The sequence below is a fragment of the Carassius carassius genome, chromosome 30 (assembly GCF_963082965.1).
Source record: "Carassius carassius chromosome 30, fCarCar2.1, whole genome shotgun sequence".
In the NCBI taxonomy this organism is placed as follows: domain Eukaryota; kingdom Metazoa; phylum Chordata; class Actinopteri; order Cypriniformes; family Cyprinidae; genus Carassius; species Carassius carassius.
Window position 1 is genome coordinate 6,826,772 of NC_081784.1, and position 25,796 is coordinate 6,852,567.

Below are 25,796 nucleotides of genomic sequence, written 5' to 3' on the forward strand. Positions count from 1 at the left end.
TCTAGATGTGAATTAGTCTACTGGCACACTGAGAGTAGCTGCAATAATCAGTGTTTGAGAAGCTTAAATAGGGATAATAGATATATGCTAGTAAGTTTGTCTAAACGCTTACTAAATATACCTCACAAAATATTAGATGGAACAATTGAATAAATGGAAGAATTGCTATTAAATTGAAAACAAATACAAGTGTTTAAAAAAATGAATGTTAGCAGACTTGACTAAAATTAAAAATGTTCTGCATTTCTACAGCATCAAACAGAACTGGAAAAATAATAACTGCTTGCAAACCGCATTCTAGCTTTATTGCAACATGGTACATCTGCTGATTTGGAATACAACTTCCATAACCATAGTAATGTAGGGATGCACCGGTTGACAGGTTTTTGGTCTTTTTTCAGCCGATTTTCCCGGAAGTGCGCCCGCATGCACAGACTTTATTGTAATAATTCGCTATCATGTCATTTGTGTGGAATTATTTCGAAATCTGTGCACAGGACACGGGCAGCCGTTCAGCAATGGAAGTGCAGAGCTACACGTCTGTGGCACAGATAGCAGGAAGCGATCAGCCGTTGTTGTACTGGCGCACAAATAAGAGTCAAAATAACGCCTTATATATACGCAAAAAAATTACGATTTGCAAAAGAAAATAAAGTTTTAAAGTATTGAGGAAAATAAATTAGCTTTTTGCAAACAAAAATTAAGAATTGCAAAACATAAATGAAACGGCGTGAAAGCAATGATTTTGCAATACATATTTTCCATGGTCATATCTATTAATTTATCTGCAACGCTGCTTTTATTTTGCGTGTAAGTCTAGTTTGAGCTTGCGATACCATTTTCCCTTTGCGCTTCATTTTTCTGCACGTCTCTCTTTGTGGCACTGTTTTGACGTGGGGGTGGAGTCAAGGGACAGGGGCGTGTACAACATGCCTCTCTGGAAGTGAAGTCATCGGCCCGAGATGCAGCTCACTGATCCAGGTCCTGTCATGATGAGCGAGACTTTCGAGTGGATCGTTTCTTTTTATTCAATAGCATTAAAACATTCATGTTTTCGTTTTATTTACTTTATTAACAAATGTATGTGTATTAGCAGCGTTTGCTCAAGTTAAAGAAGTTGTTACCGTGAACATCTGCTGTTTATTTCTCTCGATGTGCACACTTTTATAGCATTAAAATGTGTATTGTTTCATTTGGTTAACTGCAAGTGTTTGTTTAAAATCTCTTAACTTGTGGAGGATGCCAGCGCACAGAAGCGTTTATTTATTTATTTTTTAACTTTACTATAATTTTTTTGCGTATATATATAAGGCGTTATTTTGACTCCATACCTTTCCTCCACACTGAAGCTGCGCGAGAAAATACTGTACCTGTCCGTGCCCTGTGAAGGGGTGTTTAGCTCAACTTCTCTCGCGTTGGATGAGAAATGAAACGGACGAAACTGTGACAAAACTGATTTTTTCTTTTTTTCTTTTGTAAAGTAGAACTTGCATACACGTTTGAAAAGCCAGAAGTAAACGTCAGTTCTGTACATGATATAGATTTATTTTACCTTAAAAATACATTGACTTAATTTGATTTAAAAATCACCTGCTGTAGCACAGTGAAAAAAAGTGTTTCATTCATCTAATTAAAAAAATTGTAGGGTAATGATTCACATCAAAAAAACATTACTTGAGACAAAAGTTATTTATTTTTCATTGGCTCAAGTAAAAAAATATGTGAATCATTACCCTAATTTTTTTTTTTATTGGATAAATGAAACACTTTTCATCTTTGTTTTATTCGCACCAACATTTAGATTTTAACATTTTGGAATAATGTATTTATATAGCATACTTATTTAGTTTTACTGGTAAAGACCTTTTGTTTTTTGTTTTCAAATTTAAAAACTAAAACTGCTTACTGTGCAGATACTGCCGTTAATTTCAGATGGTTGAGGTTATTGTTTTCAATACCCAAAAGCCAGTTTGGCCTATTAAATACCAAATAAACATCTTGTTTATGCATACTTTACTTCTTTCTTGTTTGTTGCTTAAAGATTAAAAAAAAGTAATCGTAAATCGGTATCGGAATCAGCCAATTTGCTTGTAAAAAAATCGGTATCGGACTCGGCCATGAAAAATCGTGATCATGCATCCCTAGTAAATTTCTTTCTTCCTTCCTTCCTTCCTTCCTTCCTTTCTTCCTTTGTTTCTTTGGAAAGAAATTAATCATTTTGAGTGAGAATGCACTAAAATGATATAAATTATCAATTAAAAAGCAAAGACTTTATATTTATATAAATGTATATTATGAACAGATTTTTTTTTCTGTTCATCATCTTTATAGTTTTCAGTTCTTCCTATAAAAATCAGTTTCAACAAAAATATTAAGCAGCACAACTGTTTTAAACAATGAGAATAAGGTTTCTTGAGCATCAAATCAGTGTATAAGAATGATTTCTGAAAGAATATTGGCTGCTGAAAATTCAGCTTTACCATCAAAGGAATAAATCATATAAAATAAATTAAGTTCTTTGAAATTGTCATAATATATCACAACATTACTGTTTACTGTATTTCAAAATATATGCAGCATTGGTGAGCATAAGACACTTATGTTTTTTTTTAAATTATTATTATTGTACCAGCCCCAGACTTTTAAATGGTAGTGTATATTTCAAAATAATCTCTCTCTCTCTCTCTCTCTCTCTCTCTCTCTCTCTCTCTCTCTATATATATATATATATATATATATATATTATATATATATTACAGTAAGTAAGCTTGCAGAAACCTGTTATCTCTTTTTTACAATAGACAATAGAAATGAGCATTAAACAAGTGACTGTATCACAGCAAACTCCTCACTGATGTTTACTGGCCATGCTGTTCAGTGATCTCATTCTTTTAGTTCGAAATAAGGGGCCTTAAGCCATTTATAAAACAAACCAGATATGACATTAGTATTTGCATTTGTTAAAAACTATTGATTCTGCATCTAAGCAACCCTCTCCGTGTGTGTCCTCCAGCACCCTGTCGTAGTCTGGGATAAATGCGCCAATAAGATGGAATTCATTAACCACTTCCTCTAACAGTTTACTGCTGTGCCAGCAACATACAATATGTCAGGACCAATCCAGCTCAAACAATGGCTCATCCCGTCCAGCATCCATAAGCAATGCAAATGATAGAAGGTGGAAGATGCACTGGAGGGGTCTGCATCGGGAAATGGAGGGTGAAATTCACCTCAAGGATGCAACAGAGATCCCACATGTACTGCCACTCTGGATAAAAGGTCTGTGCGAGTGTCCAGCCATTTTGCATGCCCTGCTGTGATAAGCCTGGACAGGAAAGTGAGCAATCACTGATTAAATCTGTGATTTAGCCCACGCCAGCACCCACCCGCAGCCTTGACCTCTGGGTTAGAGACTGCAGCAGCTATCTGATCATGAGCAAAATAGCTCTCAGCTTGTGGGGCTCCTGCGCTTGGGAATTTTTCAGTGGGGGTCAAAGGTGTGATCCATACGTACCCGTAGGGGGCTGATTCGGGAACAGCTGTGAACAACACTCCACCGGAGTGAAAATAGCACTGATTAGCCCGTTACACTTGACCACACTGACAACAACCACAACTTTATCACAATCACGCACACACATAAAGCATTTTTGATACTAATGAAAATAAATCCCTCTTTTTGGCATCAGAACTAGTGATGGGTGCTTTTGACACTGCTTTATGAAGCTCCAAGATCTTTGTGGATCATTTGTTTTGAACCAATGATTCAGAATGTGTATCAAAGTCACGTGATTTCAGTAAACAAGGCTTCGTTAGGTCGTAAGAGTTACAAAATTTAAATGGTTTGCCACTAGGGGGTAAATATGTGTCTATATGGTTTTTACATGATCTTGGATCAATTGTATCAATTTGCAGTAATAATTTTAGTTATTAGTCTCTTATTAGCTTGATTAACTCTTCATTTAAAAAATAAACAAATAAAAAAATAACCACTACAAATAAATTTGCAGTAAATGGTATATATATATATATATATATATATATATATATATATATATATAGGGGTGGGAATCTATGGGTATCTCACGATTCGATTCGATTGCGATTCAGAGGCCCACGATTCTATTTGATTACGATTAAGTCATGAGTCACGATCCAATTCCAAAATGATTCTTGATCTACATTTTTTCTTCTATTTCTTCAATTAATTCTTCTGCTGTGCAAATACATATTTACAACATTACATCTTAAACAAAATTGCAGTTATACGCTTTTTTGTTATAGTTGGAATCTCTGTATGTCAGTACTGCCATATTAAAAACAGGGGTGTGAATCTTCACTGGTTTCACAATTCAATTTAATTACGATTATCATTATCAACTCAATTTCATGCTGCGTCACATTCTCAGTTTTCAATATTACTGCACATGGCTACATTTTCATATACATTTTATATCAAATTTATTTGGTTCAAAATTTACTTTATTTTTTTAAACAATGACTTATTTAAAATAAGTGTTCAAGTGTCCCAACGTGTACAGACAATAGTTGAGGATTTTTATTTTTTTCCTCAGCATTATTGTCGTTGGATTATTACTGATGAGATCATAGAAAGTGGCCGCTTTAACAGGCTGCATTCACGCATAGATCTATTTCGATATCAGATGATTTTTCCTGCTATGAAAATATAACTGATTGTGTGTACATCAATTTCATATAAAGGTATTTGAAAATGCAAGTGCATTTAATCGCAGCAGAAACTGCGCTTCAGGACAACAAACACAAAGCGCATGTGAAAGTCTGTTAGTGAGCGAGTTTCGTGCAACTAATATGTGAAAGCATATCTAAAGTAAAACACTCGGGTGGAAGCAAAGACTGTCAAGCAATGTGCCATATGCGGGAAAAATAAACAAACTCGTGATTCATCAGAGAATCAATTTTTTCTCCCACCCCTAATATATATATATATACCATAATAATATATAGATTACCCTAATAATCATAATAAGCACACACCATAGACTGTATATTATCGTCTCGACTTTGACTTGCGCTCAGCTTCATGTTTTTAATGCGGCCTGTTTTTGAACAGTTACTTTTAAAATAGCCTGTTTGAAGCTGCAGCGGTATGTTTTATTCATTTTTGTGTCGTGTTTTTGTGTTTTTGCGCTCTCATCTGACTGAACGCTTCCGGTATGTGAGTCCACGCTTCTACAGCAAATGGATCCTGCGCAATCATATGTGCTGAATACTGCCAAAGATTATGTATTTATAAGCTAAAAAACGGCGTTCAATTAAAGCTCCCTATCTGACTCGTTTTAGAGTTGCTAATGAGTTTTGAAGTCAGCAAAAAGCAGCGTCACACGTAGGCTAATCATGAGCGATCATTGTTTACATTAACAGTCATCGCTGTCCCTTCAGAAAACTCGTGCACATCCCTAGTCTTCCTATGTATTATATGTATTATATGTCGTTGTAATGCTTAAATATAACAATTAAATTGAAATAACCCAATAAATTCATTAAATTATTCTAATTTTTTGGGATTTAAGACAAGTCTGGGGCTGTCCTAAATTTAAGAAGTTATTTACGAAGATTTTTAAGAAGATTCTTTTCAAGAATTTGAATTCTTCTTAGGTTGTGTCTTAAGAACAATCTTAAGAAAAAAGATAAAAACATTCTTTTTTGGGGGGAATACTAAATATCCTTATATTTTTTCTTAAGTTAGAAAATAAGAAGAAATTGGCAGTTAAAAAGAATTTTATTCTTAAGAATGTTTCGTGAATCCAGCCCCAGATCAGATCAGTGTCTTATCTCATGTTCAACTAATATTGCTTTAAATTCTATCATTTAGCCAGTGGATTAGCTACTCTGTCACACACACACACACACACACACACACACACACACACACACACACACACACACACACACACACACACACACACACACACACACACACATACACAACACAGAATGCTGATCCCTCTCACTATCTGTTTTGTTTCTCTAATTTGTTACTACTAATCAGAGAAGAAAGCTGCAATCATTGCACCTCAGTGTTGAAGCAACATGCCAAGGCCTTCTTCACTGAGCTGATGAGCGTGAGAGATGCAGTGAAGTACACTTGTGGACTTGAAGAATTGTATTCCCAGATTGGGACAAGCATCTGTTTGCCTTGAGAGTTGCCATCTTACATCAAGAAATTGCCAAATAGAATTCACTAAACTTGCTTTAGTTAGATCTGTATCATTCATATTATCACTGCAGTTAATTAATTAATATTTTTTTTAAGTTCAAGGTACTACACACACACACACACACACACACACACATATATGTGTGTGCATACAACACAAACATCAAAACTTACTGATGTTTGTCCCACTAAAATTATGTCACTTTCTGGACGATGATGGACAGCGTTTTGTTACTTAAAAGAATATTATTAAATAATAAAAGGATAATAAGTGATACTGAAGAAATAGAAAAACATTTAAATGAATTACCAATTAAACAGTATTCCCAGGTTTTGTTTAAAACGATTTGAATGAACACCTTCAAATTTATAAAGTGCCTAAAATTGCTAATTTGTCTTTTTTTTCCCACTTCTTCATCAGTTTACAAGATTTCCATCTATTTTATTTTATAAAAGATTTAATGTTATCAATTTAATAGTTTATTTGTATTATTAGTTAATCTATGGGATTAAATATGTGCATGACTTCAGTCAATGGTTTTCTTCCTCTGGAACCACAAGAGTCACACCAGGCTAACAGCCTTGATGCATTTCCACTGCAAACAAATAGAATAGTGTAAATTCCCATTATTGAACAACCTCACGTCAGCATGACTAGTATAGAGGTTATTTGCATCATGTACGCATTTAATGCAGTGCATCAATCTCAAAAAAGGAGAGCAGTACCATACTAACCATCTAATCAGTTAAATTTATGCACCATGGCTGTTTTTCAACATCTCTGCATATTTTCTCCAGCAACCCGACAACCACACACAAAAATAACCATTTAAATTATGAAGCACCATATGCCCGTACACTCTATGGATTTCCTTACCGTCCCCAGTGCAGCCACAGAGAGCTGTAGCCATGCAATTAAACACCTTTATTATCAAACTGCCCTTTCACCACAATAAGATAAATGTTACATTTAAAATGCAGATTCTATTATTCAGTCGTTTTTCCCCCAACCCAGTTCCATTCAGGTTCAGAATGGTTGCCATGGTGATAGAGATCCTTAAGAAAATAAATAAGTGCCATTGATGAGTAATATATTTAAGATAACATTTATTTTAAGTACCGAAACTGTTTTTGTGGTTTAATTTTTGTTAACTCTAATAACCCTGGCCACAACATAGCTATTTTTTTTATCTGAACCTCTATCTTACAATTATCTGTTGTATTTTTTACTCTGAGGTGAAACTGGCTTTCATAACCCCACATTCTGTATTTCTTTATTTTAGCAGTATTAACTGTCAGACATAACAGAAAGAAAGTTGGAAAGACATTCATTTTGGATGTAATATGTCAACCAGAAGCAAATAAATGGCATGAAATGTAACAGCTTTCATTATTGCATTTGAGCTTCGGAATGTTCGATTTAACAAGAACAAAGCACACTATCTTACACTGCTCTTATATCTTTCTGATCAGTACAAACATGTCCCCAAGGAGACATAGGCTAGTGATTGTTTTCATCCTGATTATTAAAGTGGTCTCTTTCTCGCTTTTACCATAACTTCACAGTCATTTCATTTCTTCCAACCTTGAACCATACAGTTCTTGTATGGTCTACTTTTTACAGAATTGGATGGTAGCTTGTTGATGAGTATATCTGATGAACACTGTATACCTTCTGTTAGCTCATCAATGTCTGTGGGTCAGAGTGAATTTTTACTAGAGACCAGATGAACAGGCAGATTCAATCACAAGTAAATGTGCTGATTACTAAGATCACAGTCTTGCTCTCACACACTCGTCCCCTTGAGAAAATCACTAAACTACATATCAGCACTATCACTTAAATTCACAAAGCGTGAGCAACCACTCCCCCCGGACCCAATGAGTAGGCTATAACACAAGAGACCTTTTAGTGGACACTTTACACATGGCCCAGGACAACGTTCATTATCTTGTCCACTTGGATATGACCCTGGACTACACAGATTTAGCTTTGTTCAAAAACATAGTGTGCTCCTATAAGGAAATGTAACATATGACATATGTTGCCATGTTATCTATATGGTGATATAAAAATTTCTTAACTATAACTTAACTCTGGGTACATGATGATGTAAGTTTATAACATATATGAAATTCCCATATAGTAAAAATGTTTTTTTACTTCATATGACGAATCTATTTAATATGGAAATTTATGCAGCTTCCTTTTAAGGCAACATCTAAATGGCTGAATTGAACACTATTCATAAATAGTAACTTATTTAACGTTTATTATAAATCACAGCTGATTGCAATAAAAGCTAATACACTTATTAGTGTCTGTTTACGCAAAAAAATACACAATAATACAATAATAATAATAATTTTGCTTTGCCATCACAGAAAACCTGTTTATTATGATAAAAAAGTTGTTTTAAATAAAATGTAATAATATTTTTTAATGTTTGTGTTTTATTATATTTTTTATAAAATAAATACATCTTACACAAGAGACTTCTTATATGCAAAATGAATTATATAATACAGTATATACTGTATGCGTTATAAATACAGTACATAAACATGCATTGCATACACACATTTACACACACAGACACACACACAATATAAATATTAAGAATAAAAACTTTATATATTTAACAAAGCCTCTGCACAGAACACTGCCCATGGATGAAATGCAGGATCCAACTGCACTCTCAGATCAACACAAACCATCATTAGATGCACAGAACACAACTTCTTACATCAAATATTTACGTCTCCTTGACACCTTACTAAACGAAGACAAAAGTCTTACATGAAATATCTTGACCTAAACTGTGTTTTATCTTTAGATATGCATGAAAAGAGGAATTACATTTCACTCATCACATCACAAAGAACATGATACCAATTAAAGACTCCTTTGATCTCACATACAACCGCTATAAGGAGTAAAACCCATTTTCTCAACCGCCCCTCAAGAAAATGAGCTGAGGCTGTGGTCCAAAACAAACAGCAAATACTATACTACAAGAATCACTCGGCGTGAAATACACAGAGAAACATGCTCAATTGCCAATAAATAAACCCACACAATGACCATTTCTAATGGAAAACCTTTTATATATGTATATAACAAACCCTGGGTGGATTATTATTATTTTTTTTACTTAAAGTGTCCTTGGATATGTGTGGACACCTGTTTGCCTCAATCCTGGTTTTTGAAAAAAAAAAAAAAAGATTTTTGGGAAATTGTCTTCAGCTTCCTGTTACCTAAAAGAATGAGGTACCAAGATAGAGGGCAGGGGAGGAGAAGGGCTGCTCAGGTGGGCTGTTTCTATTGATTCTTCATGTGGGGACTATTTCCTGAGTGCCTCTGATTTTCTGTCACATCACATTATGACTTGTGTCCTTTGAGTTCCATTTTTCTCTGTGATACTGCATGAGGTGTCGCAGACTTTTATGTGCCACCAGTATTGAGAGAATGTATTGAATTCTCTGCGGTTTGGTTATTATTGTCTGAGAACTTGATTTACTCACCTGGGCGAATTTCAGAAAGCAATACTAAAATGCTGTAATCAAGTTACCCATTGTAAAAGTGTTTCTGTCAATGTGTGAGCAAGATGGCAGGGGGCATGTCTGGCTTTTAGACGTCTCGCTGTGCTGTGGTCTGGAAGTTCTGGCAGTCATGACCAGGTTCGTCCGACTGGGGGTAAAACCAGTTCTGATTACCAGGGCCCCAAAGGAAGAGAGGGCCCTTGAAAAGTCTGGAATATATATTTTAAAGGGGAAGGGGGGGGGGGGGGGGGGGGGGCATTAGGACTGCCTATGCATAGGGCCCGGGATCTTGTGCAGCGCCCCTGGTCATGAGACAGAAAATTGTCATGTAGGAACTATTGTATCTAACCAATAAAAATAAAAATCTTAATATGACTTTAAAGGCTTAAATGCATGTGTAAAACCAATAATCCTCATTACTATGGAGATAAAAGGTTCAAATTACTTTCCTTGCATAAATTAGGACTATGCAACCTAATATCTATGTTATATGTATAATAATAATAACAACAATAATTTAGACAATTAAGTTGCATGATTATTGTGATTCAAAAAGGGTTCTGAAAAAATCGTTTGTTTAGTATAGAAGAACTAGTTAAATTAAAATGAACTTATTAAATTAAATTTAAAAAAAAGAATTTAAAAAATATTCTTTATAGCAGATTGTAAGATATGAGAATTGGATAAATAAAATAAAATAAAATAAAATAAAACGGAGAAAGTCATTGTTTACTAAAGAATCAAACTCCCTTAAAAGACACCTGCCATCTTTCTGCTGTGTAAGAAACTTTTTGACACATTTAATAAATCTGCTTAGTAAGCCCAACAGGCAAATCAATTTAGCTAGACTTTTCCTGAGATATCTCAACCTGCTCGCTTACACCACAATGTACATGTAACACAGACCGCAGGCGATTTCCCGTCTTCTTCCTGTAATTGATTGTGATCAACCTTGAAAAATCCACATCTGAACATTTATCCAAGGCTTTTGGAGAAATAAATGGACTGAACAAAGTTGACAACTTCCTGCAAAAGTGCCACTGCAATATTTGCATTTCACTGGAGAACGCCACCAGAATTAGGATCATTTTCATAAACATTGATGACATTTCTTTCATGTTCCAGTTTCTGTTGCATCAAAGATGATTCTAATAGATAATGCCAAGGTTACTTGTGATAGTAATCAAAGGAATAGTAATTGTAAAAGCAAGCGGAGACTGCTTATGCATCGGGCGTAAATGAAATTAGCATTTGTTAGCATAATCACATGGGAACAAAGAGAAATCATCATTTCCTTTAAGGATTATGCATCAGAGAATAATGCCTTGAGAAACAATCTCAAAAAATAACTCAGGCCAAGGTCAGTGTGTGTACTTGTTTTCGTATGTAAAATTATATACACTCTAATTGTTATTCATCTGGGGAAAAATCATCTGTATATCCTTCACTTCAAACTCTTGCTGAAAGTTGTCACTTTTTCACCTTCAGTACAGAAATCTGCATCTTAACCACCTGCACCTAACCATTTAGTTTACCAAGGAGTTAAATGCATTAACACAGCATTGCGCCTAAATTGCCATCCACATTTTTGTAGCCCAAACACACTTTGTTTCTTTTCAAATTAGGCTCATTATATTTTCTGTCTTTATATTTATGGAGTAAGACTGCAGAAGTCTGCTGCATCGTTCCACAACGTAGCACTCAGAACCAACCTATAAGAACAAGAATTGTGGCATGCAAATTGCCTTCAGATTTTGTGGGTACGTTTGCGCCATTACCTGATTTGCATAACTCGTTTAGCGAACCTGAAAACAACACAGACAGTGCATGAAAAAAGGGTGCTATCAGTGGACTAGCGAATCCCCTCTCTACATTTGAAATTCATACAAATTGATCCTGCTTTCAAATTTTACGGCCAAGTCAAAACATCATACTTAGCTCGGCCCTGTCTGTCACGTTTTAACAGATAGAGCAAAATGAGCAAGACCGTCTAGGAAGTCAATTAAAAATGAAGTAATTAAAATGTATTCAGGGCAAAAAATGTCTAAAAGCGCAGTGATCAGCGACCTTAAAAGAAATCTGCTAAACTTCTGGAAATGAAAGTGTCCTTAAAAGCTTTTCGTGACATTTTGATCGGCTCTATTAAGATCTAGATTTACAAACTTGTCAAAATACAGGGCTGAGTATGCTTTAAAACACACACATACTGTATAATTACAAATTTCAGTCAAACAAAATAATTTACAAACCTCCATAACATGAGCCTATGGTTTCTTACTGTGCATCACCCTATTTTAAAAATATATGGTTTCATAACAGTTTGTACACGTACATTTAAAAGTGGCAATTTAATTGCTAAGTGCTACTCACAGAGAGTTGTAATATACTTGCAGCAACTGTCGCTAAGCTATAATTGCTTTTTCAATTGCACTATCAGCATATGACAGATGCAACAAAGATTTCTATTCGATTCTGAAGTGAAACACAATCGCGTTTTTAATTTCAATATGGCATAACATGAAAAGAAATGCAAATTATCTTTCTTCTCATTATAGTATACAGCTATTGAACAAACAATGTCCTCAAATATCCCAGCTGAGAATATTGCCGAAAATAATAACTTTTGAAGCATGCGGACCCCCGACTATTCGGAGGCTTCCACGTGGCGGCCCAGGGTGACTTTAAAGTGCAGTCTTGCTCGACTAAGGTTGTGTCAGTCTGTGTGTTCGTCGGCTCTCCCCGGACGCCCAACCCTCCATCGACTCGTCCTTGAGAAGCACTCTCATCTCTATGGTTGGTCCTATCACATCACTGTTTAATGGCTCTAACATTAATAATAGGCCAGTTAATCTCATTGCCCATTTCTGAAAGTTCCCTCTCTTGGTGACTGAATTTTATTTGTGCATGCATCCTACATTATAATGAGGGAGAAAATAAGCCTGTTTCCATTCTGATGCTTTATTAGACTAATGAAATCCTTTTAACTTGTTTATTTTTGGTCTTTCAAAACAGCATGAAGCTGTATACTGTGGAATTTTTTTAAGTTAATTATTCATGTCCTTGTTGTATATAAAGTACTGCACTTCAATGCAAGTAAAATTAGTTTTCGATTTTTTTTATCTATTATATCCTAAACATGTTTTTATTTTGAGTAGTTTTCACTATTTTATCGATTTATATCAGATCTCAAAGGGATATCTGTCAAGCAAATGTCCAAAATAGCATGATGCACTTCACAAAAGAAGTCTCAAAAGACTGAGTTGCACACTTAAACTGACTTCTTTCACCAATGCTAAATTATCTCTCAGTGGATGCTTCCTTCTGCTCAGTTGGGATATTACAGATAGCAGAACAGTTTTTGTGACTGACAGTTCATTTGGTTCGAATACAGTTTAGATGTTAATGGAAAAACCTCTTTTATGCTCACTGTAATTGCCATGGTACGATTTGCAATTGCAACAATGGAACACTAGATGATCTGACAGTATAATATATGCTGGAGTATTGCTCGGCAGAGAAAAGTTAAAATCTTTGAATATTCATAGTTTTATTGGATGAGTGACAACGATATATGGGGGAGACAACTGTGTAAAAAAAACAAGGCATAAAATATGGATTTTCATGGCATGCAGTGAGTTTTTTTGTTCATTTCTCTCCAAAATGGCACAGGTGTTAAAATGGAAAAAGTACATACTGTATGAATTGCATTCACTACAAACAAAAAATTCAAGATAAAGCAAACCACTGTATCTTTAGAGACACATTATTGGCAGCACATATTCATACGACACTTGTGTTTGAAGTATGAAGGACAACGTGAACACAACCACATTTGGTTCTTGCTTTGATGTAGTGGCCTCAGTCATCATCTATTTCTGAGGACAAAAAAATAAATAAATAAATAAATAACAATTCATTAAACAGATGCAATAACTTAACATGGATACAGTATTTTAAATATTAATGTGATTTTTTTATTTATTCGGTAACTGCATTCTATAACACTACAATATTTGTCATAACCATAAAAGACACAAAATCTCACACCACGAATGTTACTTATACCCCATATTAATATTACAATACAATATAATATTATATAATAACTTTTTTAACAGGTAAAAAATTTTACATTTTACAATTAAGCATGTATGATAATTGAATATGAGCCGTACTGATAAACCACTAAATATATCCACAATGAAACACACACACAATATACATATATTTTGCTTTTAAGGGAGAAAGACAATGCTAGTTTAGTAATCGTATTTCTACAGAGTAAATATCTTAAACTTTAAACAGGAAGTGTAGCCACATTCCATAAATCCTCTTCTTCTAGTTATTTTCTCGGTGCATGACAAAAACTTTCCTTCAGAATGATATCAGCACTGGGCGGATGTCATTATTATCATTACAAAGAGTCTGAGGCAGCCATGAATTATCCAGCTAAAGGCTCAAACCCATCCACTGTCCGTACAAATCAGTTCAGCTCATTTCACACTTGGAGCGACTTATTGTAAGCTATTCACATAAAATCTGAATCAAATGCATGTTGGACTATCCCGAGCGGCCAAATATTTTTTGATCAGCTAAATAACCCTGCACTGTATCACACTTTAAAAGTGCATGAACAGAATCAATGCCATGAGCAGTCCATTGTTAGCCACAAAGACAAATTTGAACTCCTCAAGAATTACTTTATATAATTCTATATAATATCTGTGTCAAAAAGGTGCAGAACGACCTCCCAAGAGATGCCAAAGAACAAAACTCCCCAGTAATGTGAAACAGAGGATGTGCTCATTATTTCTGTTTCAGATAAATAGAGGTAAATGAATATTAATGGAGGATTTATCATCAGACTTTAATAATATGAGCTTAATTTCCGTCATGCAGAGAAGCCTCAAAATGTCTAAATAATTTAAAACACAAAACTCAGGGGCAATTATTGTCCGCAATTTTGCTCCACCCACTTTCCTGCTAAAATCATATGTCAATAAACTAACTACCAATGCTGTTTTTCATACAAAGACAACTATTCAAATCATTTTTATGAGACCAGGAAGACCAGAAATATCACTGGCCATTTTGTTTGTAAAGCTCAGAGGGGCATCATCATAATTTCTGTGACTAAATATTAATTTGTGACAAATGATTAATTTCACACCTGTCTTCCTTTTATTTAATTTTTTTCTTAAACTGTACCAACACACAATATCTCTCCTCCTTAAATTACTGAATTTGCAAAAACTGCAACATCACATCACAGCAACAGTGTCTCAACCCATCTTTTTGTCTGACCAGTCGAAGACAGCGAGGAGCATCTGGTCAGACTAATTTAAAAACAGCCATTGCAATTCTGATTTCTGCCACTAGTAGTGCAGAAATTACACACAGCATTAAATACAGAGCTATAACTGTTTCAGCAGGATATAAAGGGTATGACCTCACAGGTTCCAAAGAGGGAATACTTTAATTAGGCGCATCTATGCTGTTTATTTCTGCAGGTTCAGAGCTTGTTGTTATCTGCAATCCCTTCTAATCAGACAATGACAAACGGTAGGTCAGCATGGCCACTGAACAGGGTCATGCCAAAGCATAATGAATCAATGAGTGTTTTAAAACATTTCAGCCTAATGTGTCACCGGAGAAAGACTCTTGACAAATACTAATGATAATAACGGTAATTTCATTTTCAAGAGGCTTTTGCATCTGAACTCTTCATATATATATATATATATATATATATATATATATATATATATATATATATATATATATATATATATATATATATATATATATATATATATATATATATATATATGAAGAGTTCAGATACAAAAGCCTCTAAATGCAATCTGAAATTTTCATCTAAAATTTGGATTTTTATCAAGATCCTATGCTAAGGTTGAGTCATTTTACTTTAATGGCAATGTGCAAGTCCTTTTTTTCAGGCTATTAAAGTGAATATATATATATATATCTTAAAACCTGGTGAAAAAATATATTCTGGGCTTTTGGAGCCCATATATAGAAATTTACACTAAACATTCAATTCAGAGTAAAATAATCCTGACAGATAAAAGTCACAGCATAATCGCAGGCTAACAATAATCTTATATTAATGTTTTGACAACATAATCTTCCTAAAACTACAGAAAATCTGATATCGTTTTGATGTAACTACTTTCAAATAATCTGGAAAGCCAAAATATTTTGGAAGCCATGATAGGACTACCAAAGCTCTCGTAAAATTGTGTCTGAAAGGCCAAAATGAATGGAAAGAACATGGGGAACATTTTGCTTACTCTAACAAATAATCACGAACAGCCTAAGTGTTCTTTTTACTTGCAGTTCTCAGCATTTTTGATGTCCTAGTCACTGTGCTCGAAAGCTGATTAGATGACACTTTCAAAGTTTAATCCTCCAATCAGAAGCCATCAATTTTCCTATGCAGCATGAGAGCATCGTTTTGATGATGATGGTAGTAACAGGACCATATGGTCATTCAGCAGTCAGGGACCTCCCAGGAAATCTAAGCTATGAACTTGCCAAACATTTGTGGGATGTAACTGACTGGCAGAGAACAGATTCAAGCCTACCAAAGAAGAGGGTAAATGAAAAAGAAATGATTTGGGACATGCAAATCGGGTCATTTGCATAAATATTACTTCATGCCAATCAATATTAATTAAAAATGGTGATGAAAGAGAAGATGTGGTTAAAATGAAACCCATTTGATTTGTCTATAACTAGAAAAAATACAATATTCTCAAATCACATAATTAATCTGAACTGTGTTATACTGGCCAAACCGACCTCGCAGAGTTCTGAATATGCAAATGCTAATTTCGTGCTCACTTATTTATTTACACAAAACATAAGAAATCACAACTGAAGCCTTGGGATTTATTGTGTGTCCACGTGATCAATTACAGCTATCTACCTAAATTTGACTCTGTAAACACAGAGGAACGTATGAATAATTACAAAACACTTTTGCTTAGGGCTACCTTTCCCTTCATGTTTTTCAAAGTGACAGAGAGGAGCCCAATTCAGTAGATTAAAATTTGATTCAATATGCACCCGTTTATAGCTGTACTGTCTAACAGGAAAATATGCAGGATAGAATATTTTTCCTAAAATGACAACATATAGAGCGTTTTATTATTTTAAAGAGAGATAGCAGCTGCACAGCTGGAAACATTTATGGACTTTGGGTTCCAGTTGTACCTCTTTACTTAGATAATATTTATTAAAATAATATCTAGGTTATAATAAGAGACTTACATTGGAATGAGGCCAGTCTGTTTAAAAAATATAAGCACAAGACATAATATGGATGCTAAAATGATTTTCATGAGGAAAAAAGCTTGCTTTTTTTGTACAAACTTAATGCAAATTTTATAATTGCCACCAGAGCAATATCTGCATATGTGCATAAAAACAGACCATTTGTGATATACCACCCACCCCAGCACAAAAGTGTAACTCATCTATAATAAAGCAGTTTAAATAGTTTTTGTTGTTGCCACTGTCTGATGCCGCATACCTGTGATATCTAGAAACTGCACTAATACATCACATATAAAGGTTGAACACACTAGAGAGTTAGCAGCATCTATTACTTTTTTTTCTTGCTGGCTTTGCAAAAACTAACACGGGCATCATTATAAAAGGCTTTAGAAGTAGTTTTACTTATATGAATTTGATTGATATGAGCTTCACAAATAATCCATGTAGCACAGTGGTTTTGCATCATATTGGTAAATACAATTTTTATGGATGTATGCTAAAACATGTATGTTAACACTTCCTCCTACCTATATCAGAGTCAGAATCTTGAAGTCAGTAAATAAATCAAGTGGATCCTATTTACTATATAAATGCACAATCCTGGTGCCTCTGTAATCTTGTATCAAAATGCAATAACTCGCTCTGCCTCTGAAACATTTCTTTTTAGCTGCATCAATAATCCCTTTTACTTTTCAACCATTCTCCTCTTTTCCTCTGGCAATAAACGCTATATATACATAATAAATACAGTATAATAACTTATTTAAAAAATGTACAATGGGTTGTGAACTGAATTTCACTTTGACATTAAAAATCTATTTTTGCATAAAGCAAGACACCTGAAGCACAAAAAATAAAATTAGATATTTTAAAGACTGATACAATAAAGACTGATGCACGCATTCTCCCTTCAAGAAGTGACTAGAATTCAAGATGGCCTCCAAGTTGAGGGAACAATGGTGATCAACATGATGCGCTGTGACTGCTGATCAAATGTGAATAAAAGACTGCACTATGCAGAGGAGATGCAGAGCCTTCTCATGGCCCCTGGCATCCATAAAAGGGGCCTCGCTCTTCTAAACTAACAATAAGCAAGCAGTGTTATTTTCAATATCTTCTTTGGATTGTAACAAAAAACCCAAAGGGTTTCAGAAAAACTTCTCTGCAAATGCAACAATAAGAAAGTCTACAAATAATTAATTGGGACAATGATGCAATCCACCCAACACTCAGAGGTCAGAGAATAATAAATAAATCATTTCACTCTTCATTCTCATTTGTAACCATTCATGTTTCTCTGAAATCTGACATTTTAAATTCCAGTGGGAGTATATTATCACATGTGCATTACTCAGCACAAACTGACACATTGTGGACGTGCACTTCATTAGCATCAGCCAAATTCCCCTTTCTTGCTCTGCAACACGCTCTGGAGCCCTGGGCCTGACAAGGGTCGTTTGCACAAAGTGACAGTTCAGTTCCCCCACAGATCTGAGTGCAAGGGGCCCGGACCCTGCAGTGCACTCAGGCAAGTTGCTTCTCCAGAAATGGTCAGGCAAAAGAGCAAACGGCCACTGATGGAGGAGGGCAGACCAGTGGTAGAGAGAGAGAGACAGAGAGTAATGAGAAACAGCCTCGAGACGTGGCTCATCTTCTCCAGCAGGGCTTCATTTGTGACTAATTTAGGAGACACAATTCGGAGCATTTGACTTTGAGCCATCACATCAAGTGTAACTGTGCCTGGAGAGGAGATGATACAGAAATAAAGAGAGAAATGCCACTTGCCGATAATGAGAACGTGCGATTGCCCGCATGTCCCATATATGGCCACCACACAAAAGCAAGGAGCCCTATGGGGACCACTGCTTAAAAAGATCATCCATAACAAGACTGTGGTACAAAAATAACTCAGTACCAAGTAAGATATGAGTTACATTGGTGCATGAACAATATAAAGGACTTGGGAGTGAAAAAAAAAAAGAAAATAATGCTTAAATCCCTTCTGATGGTCAACATTTCTGCATAACTTAATTCAAAGCCATTTTATCTGTTATTTTTTCATAAGTCCTTTATGTCACATCAGAAAACCATGCCATATCAAGTTGAGTGCTGGAGCTGTGAATAAATTGTGGCAGCCTACTTTATAGACTAACTTGCAGTGCAAAACTAGCCTTGGCATCCCATTTTCCCAGCCGCGGTTTCATGGCCAAGGTTGACATTTCTACAGAAATCACTAGTTTTAAAAGTATGAAGGCTGGTGAGATGGATTTCACTGCTGATTATGTGTGGGTGACGTTCAAACTTTTGTCAAAATGTGCCACATTTAAAAATGGCTTGCAACTCTGAATATAAAGTTTCAAACATTCAGGGTATAAAAGCCTTTCCTGGTCACATTCTGGCTGATTGAATATGTGTCCTCAAACAAATGACTATATGGCTGATTTAGATTCATATCTGTTTGTTGAAATTATGGTTAGTTATAGCCAAATACATCAACCTGTTTGAAGCCATGTTCAACAAACCTAACGTGTTAATACACCAACAAAACCATAAATCCGTTACTGCAATATTCCTGCAATCAGCTAATGCCTGCTCAAGTACGTTTAATGTGCACCAACATCATAATTATCCATTATGCAAGTCTAATATGTTTTTACATTTCAAAACATTTTACTTTCATTCTTGGCGAGGCAGCATTTGAAACACTGATGTTATCATAAATGTATAATCAAGCTCATGTTTTTGCTGGCTTGCTGGATATCATCCTGCAGAGTGTAATGAACCAGAAAACCAGATCCTCTCATCGCCCCATTCAAAGACCACACTTTGTTACCATGCACACAACCAGGCATGAGGGATATCAAAGACAACCATTTATTTTGGACCCGCTCAGTACAGATCTTTTTTTGTCGAGGCTGTTTGAAGGCGTGCGCTGCTGAACGCTCGTCCGGGAGGGCAGAAGCCTCATTCTCACACTACAGCGGGGCTGTGTGCTCTTTTAAACCTGTGATAGCAATCCACTAAAGCCTCTGCTCTATAAATAGAAGCTTTCAGTGTAATCTTTAAAAAAAAAAAAGGAAAAAATAAGCTGGTGCGTTTAAGCTTCTCTAAACATGCAGATAGCTGAAAGTTACTGAAACATTACTTTTTTACTAGTAAAGCTATATTTCCAGTGCCTATGATGATGACTTTATACAAAAAATTGTTTGAGATGGGAGTTCTGTTTAAGAATTCATAGACTGAGAAAGAGTGATATCAATTATAGAGTCTGTGATATAATAAAACGCTCGCACAATAACTGGGGGACAAAATAATCAATGGCTTAATCTTAATTTCAAGCTTGATTCATATTTAAAACATTACTAAATGAAAATCACTCTCTGTTACAAGATCGTAAATGGAATATGACACAGTTTGGAATGGAATATAAAAGGTAATTTGAAAAGGGGGATGAAAAACGAAATTGGGGGCCTACTTAACTCAACTGAACCTTGACAATTCCAAAGCACTGTGTTCCGCTTGATCGGGAAAGCTGCCACCTTCTCCCAAGGGGGTTATTATTTTCAGCTAGTGAAACCAGAATGCTATAGAATGGTTACTCCCTCTCTTTCTCTCTTTCTATCGCCACCTTATTATTCATTATTTCTGAATCAGTGTGCTGGGATTGAAGTGAGACTGTCAGCATCCTTTCTCGGCCAACCATCTCTGTGTGCTGTTGTCCTTTCACAGTAGGCTGGGTCATCTCTGCCTCCAGTTGATTTCTTATCTTGTGCCAGTTGTGAAATGTTACAGATGCTAATTAGCTGTAACATCGGTGACCCCGATACTGCTCGATTATACAACATCCCCCCATGAGAAATGTTTATACTGCTAACAAATTCCTTCGAAGGCATTTGTGGCAATCTGTTGCTGCCAGCATCCATGGCAGGAGACAAAGCTGGACAGCAGAGGGACGATTGATCGCTTGTCACTGATGGAGGCTGACAGCAGCATAACAATTACATTTGGGCAAAAAGGCTAAGTATTGTGTAAGGTGCTTTAGGTTCAACTGAATCTCTTCATTGCCAAAGCTTTTCCAAAGACAGTATTCAGGAATTTTGTATTGCCATTTGGATTTGCAATTAAGGAGATAAAGGATATAACATGAGATAACATGATGTAAAAGCACATTAGACTGTTCCAAAAAACAAAAAAGGGGGGGGGGGGGGTCAATTAATTAATCGCAAACCAGGTGGTTACACTTCTGACATAACATAAAAAACATAAAATCCTGTTCTGTACACCCAGAAACTGTTGTAAAACTAAACAAAAATGTCAAAGACATCAATAGCAGAGCACAGCGAGCTGTTTTTGGTGTTCTTTTAAGTGGAAGGGTGGAGGAATACAAGGGGGCATTATAAAGGCAATGTAATGGAGCTGTGAAAAGATCTCCAGCATTAAAGGCCTGCAGCTGTCTGGTTCATACTCACCCTCCTTGGATGGGCGCCGCACCTCCGCGCTCAGATTGCACACCTGCGCCGAGCGCACCTGAGGAGTCAGGCATCCTTCGGTTTGGGGATTTAAAGGCAACACCACGTTACTGAGCATCAGCACACTTTCAGATTCCCCATCGCCTAAATGTTGTGGGCAGGTGCATTTAGCATAGACTATTCCACACGATTCAGCTTTCTCTCCTTTCAAGCAGTTTTCCAACCACGTACATAACACCTGGCATCCAAACTGACTTGGGCTCGCCTTGTTTAAAACCACAAACTCCACCATAGACCTTTCCTCCTCTTCTGTCTTCTTCGTCGTCAATCCGTTGTAATCATAGGCAAACACTCGCCGGAGCTGCACAAAATTTTTGTCGTAATGCAAAAACACATAAATATTCTTGGCGTCATCACACAGGTGCACGATGGACTCATTGATCCTCAACAGCTCGTTGATCTTCTCGTGAGAGAAGTGATCGAACTGGTAAGCCAGCAGAGAGAATTCAGAACAGCTAATTTCTGGTTTGTAAAGTTTTAGGTAGATGCTGTATTTGGTAGGATCTGGGTTCTCCAACGTCCAAGTGCAGTTTGTGAAGTTCTTGGGAAACATTTCATTTATCGAGTAAGATCCATAGATAACTCCTTTTACCAGTGTGGAACACCAGAAATCTTGGGCACCAGTATATCCAAACATAACCAGGAGATAGGTGGAAAATATATAAATCAACAGATTACGAACAGCCTTCATCCTATGTCATTTGGCCTGCAAGAGAAACAGAGATGCACTACGTATATTGTCAGCCTATATGGTGTGAAGTGATGCTTTCTCAAGGAGTTTCAGTCAAAGATCTCCTAACTATCCAGTTTAGCTTTATGTTAAACACACACTTACCTACATTGTTCGTTTGCATCACCTATTTTCAATCATAAACCACCATCTCGATTTTATAGAGATCCAAATGATCCTTTCCATGGGAATGTAACACATTTCGGATAAACATTGCCACCTTGTGGTGTTTAATAAATTGGGGGTAATAACTTTGGGCATCTGCTGTGGCAGGATAGAACTGCATAATGTTTAGCGATCAAATTATCATTTAATAAGATCATTACACACTGAATGATCTTTACCGTGTTTGAATGACTGACAGTGTCGGACACAATGATCACTGACATTCAGTAGCTTTCTGGTGGTTATATTATGTAGCGACTCGTTCGTTTTGAAGGATAAAAAAGGTTGGCATTGCATGTCACGAACAAAAAAGAAAATAAAACGCTTTGTTTTTTGTTCATTCGAGGGTAATGTGTCGCAATTCTGCAGTGATCTACATGTCTGACCTGATAATAATCACCTAACTAGGCTACATATCTGTCTGCTCAGACACTGTTGGGATTTCTATAAAAAATAAAAAAACACATTTAATAAATACCGTCTTTTATAAAAAGGGATCATATCCGGTTGAATGGATGGACTATAATGTCGTGATCCATGCAAGGATCAAAGCAGCTTTACTTTCATCATCTAATTCATTTAATGAACGCAGTCTGTGATTTTCATGAGGCAAAAACTTTGATTTCGATGTAATGATTTTCTCTCTGTGACGATCTGCTATAGGCTACGTGTCTCATCATAATGTGTGCAAATGTGTTGAATTCCCACATATTCTAGAAGTCTGAAAGAAAGGCGGCGGAGAGGGAGAGAGAAAGAGAGAGAAAGAGAGAGAGGGAGATCCAGCAGATGAGAAAAGCAATTCGATGTCCTGTTTGCATGAATCCTGCAGGCATTGCAGCTGTGTGCAGTGTCACAGCATTCCCAAACCGAGCCTTTATTTTCATTCTTTGATCACCTTAAATGCGGCAATACTTGAAAAACAAAGCAAAACGCGTACGATGCAATATAAAGAGGGCTTATACACGATTACAGAGGACGAGACAGTATTGGCGCACATTGCAATCATCGCGCGCTACTTTTCCTTTACACCGTGTCGCGTCGCACGCTGGCACTTTTCGTTCATTATCACGGGAGCTTTCCAGATTGTCGTGTCGCGTCACGATCAGTAATGAGCGGAATAGCTAAATAAATAAAAACTGCAGCGACGTCTTTTCATATTCACACTCTCCTACAAAAATAAGTCTAGCGTGATTGTCAATCGTCAGTTTTTAGGGGGTGCAAACCTGAATATGGTCACCAAACCGGATTTTAAGATATAGGCTACAGTCGGCACCAAACTCTATTCTGTATCATTTGCCTGTGAAACTCATCGTTCATCGTTTAACTTCCCACTGGCCCTGGTGTAACGTTCGAGTCCTCTGAAACATTGGCGTAGTTTGTATTGCATTAATCAGAATGAACCGTGGAAGTCAGATCTTTAACTCGTTTATGCATTGTAGAGGGATAAACTTGGGCGAGGGCCATCTCAGTATCGTTTAAACCCAGGCTACATATTTATCCATCTACTTAACTATAATAATAATACTATTATTATTAATAAATATAGGTCTTACCTTACACTCTGAAAGCTATGGCTATTTTTCCCACATACTCGGAAACATCCTTTAGAAATGAAACGTGTCGCTCCCCTGCGAATCGTTATCTCCCATTGCCTATGAATAAAAGTCTAGAGCAACACGATGGTCAATGAGCAAAAATGCATTAGTCTCCAGGCTGGATCATCATCTCGCTCCTTTTTTTTTTTTTTTTACCTCAACGCAACCAAGTGATGAGAACGCAACTGAAGTCAGCGGACACTAGCGAGGGCTGAAAATGATGTGAATCTCGTCTGAGCATTAGTCGTTGTCTGGCCGTCCCTCAAGAGATGCCCAGGTCGGGTAGTAGGCAGAGCGCAATCCCTGACGGATGGAGGATGCTGCTGACTCGCTGTGGAGTGAGATGGAAAGCGCTTTCTCGCCGAGCCTCAGGACTGGAGCTGCAATATCACGTCACTGCCACTAAGATAAGGCACGTATGGACGTCTCGAGCTGCGTCTCTCACCATCTCACCCCCCTTCCCTTGGATAACATAGAAACTCTTTTTTTATGGGAAAATCAAGGCAGAGGAATGTCCCTCGGACTGGAGCTAACAACACAGTGTCTTTTCTGCGACCGCATGGACTTTTTTTTGTTTGGTTTTTAGCAGAAGCCACTGGAATAATAATTCATAAGAGGCTTGTTTCCCATGGGATTGTATTTTCATAAGATTTTGAGATATGTGTACAGGAACTCGTGAAGTTGCTTCATCTTTTTCCTTATCGCACCATCATTAAGAATTCGACTTTTTTGGTCTCGAGAAAGAAAATACTGTATTTTTCTTCCGGATATAAATATAGATGTTAAGAGAATTTCTTTGTTTTTCTATTTGGGTTTGTAATTGCAGTCGGCTGTGGTTGTCCGTACAAGAATTCACCAGAAGACCTAGAGTTTCCAACAAAATATCAAAGGTACAGTTATTTTGCATACTAATAATAACTTATATTACTAATAATATTAATATAGGTCTAACACAAAATATAATAAAAAAACATTAGCTTTCTAATCTTTTTGTATTCTATTTGTTTTCTTTTCAACTTAACAAAAGCAAAAAGACCTCTAACACTAGCTTGCAGTATTCTTTTTCTATTCTATCTGTTTTCTTTTTATTTATTCTATTATTTAAAAAAACCTTGCTACGTGTAGCCTACTGGTTAAGCTAACTGAGACTTGTTATAGCACTTGTATATCATTGTTCTTTTGTTGATTTTGATTGCTTCCATTGTTCTCATTTGTAAGTTCGCTTTGGATAAAAGTGTCTGCTAAATGTGTAAATGTAAATGTAAATAATAAATATTATAATTTTATATTTACCGTTCTTGATTTGTCATAAAAGAAACTGAATAAAAATATCCTGAAGAACACATTTTAAATGGTAGTAATATCTGTCAAAAAGTAGCAATTTTTAAATTATATTATATTATATTATATTATATTATATTATATTATATTATATTATATTATATTATATTATATTATATTTTATAATTTTAACAATTATATTCATTTAGTAGCATAAATATTTCTTAGTGTAGGATATCTTTAGAGTTTTATCATTCATCATCTTCTTGTCGATCCACCAGTTCACATTTACAACTGCTGTTTTCTGCTAAAAAAAAATAAGGGTCGTTTTTGGCTTTGGTCTAAACAAAGAGCAGAAGGGCTTATTGAAAAATGTAAATTCATTCTCTGCCAGCAGGTGGCGTTTTTCGCCAGGAATATAGCCATTTCCCCCGTAACCGCTGTAAACAAAG

The 25,796-nt window shown here is 35.9% G+C and overlaps 1 protein-coding gene across 5 annotated transcripts in view; it reads right to left on the minus strand.

Annotated features, from left to right (window-relative positions):
* The window catches only part of LOC132110482 (adhesion G protein-coupled receptor B3-like), a 164,686-nt gene extending 140,283 nt beyond the window's left edge, over nucleotides 1–24,403 (minus strand). For 2 of the 5 annotated variants that reach the window (XM_059517125.1, XM_059517122.1), the window contains exons 1-2: nucleotides 24,022–24,398; nucleotides 21,514–22,279 (exon numbers count right to left, since the gene is read on the minus strand). In XM_059517125.1, the coding sequence (XP_059373108.1) occupies nucleotides 21,514–22,264 (751 nt within the window). In that variant the 5' untranslated portion in view covers nucleotides 22,265–22,279; nucleotides 24,022–24,398. Of the gene's footprint in view, nucleotides 1–21,513; nucleotides 22,280–24,021 lie in introns of all 5 variants that reach the window. The other 3 variants (XM_059517124.1, XM_059517123.1, XM_059517126.1) reach the window with 3 other exon arrangements.
* Between the last annotated feature and the right edge of the window lie 1,393 nt (nucleotides 24,404–25,796).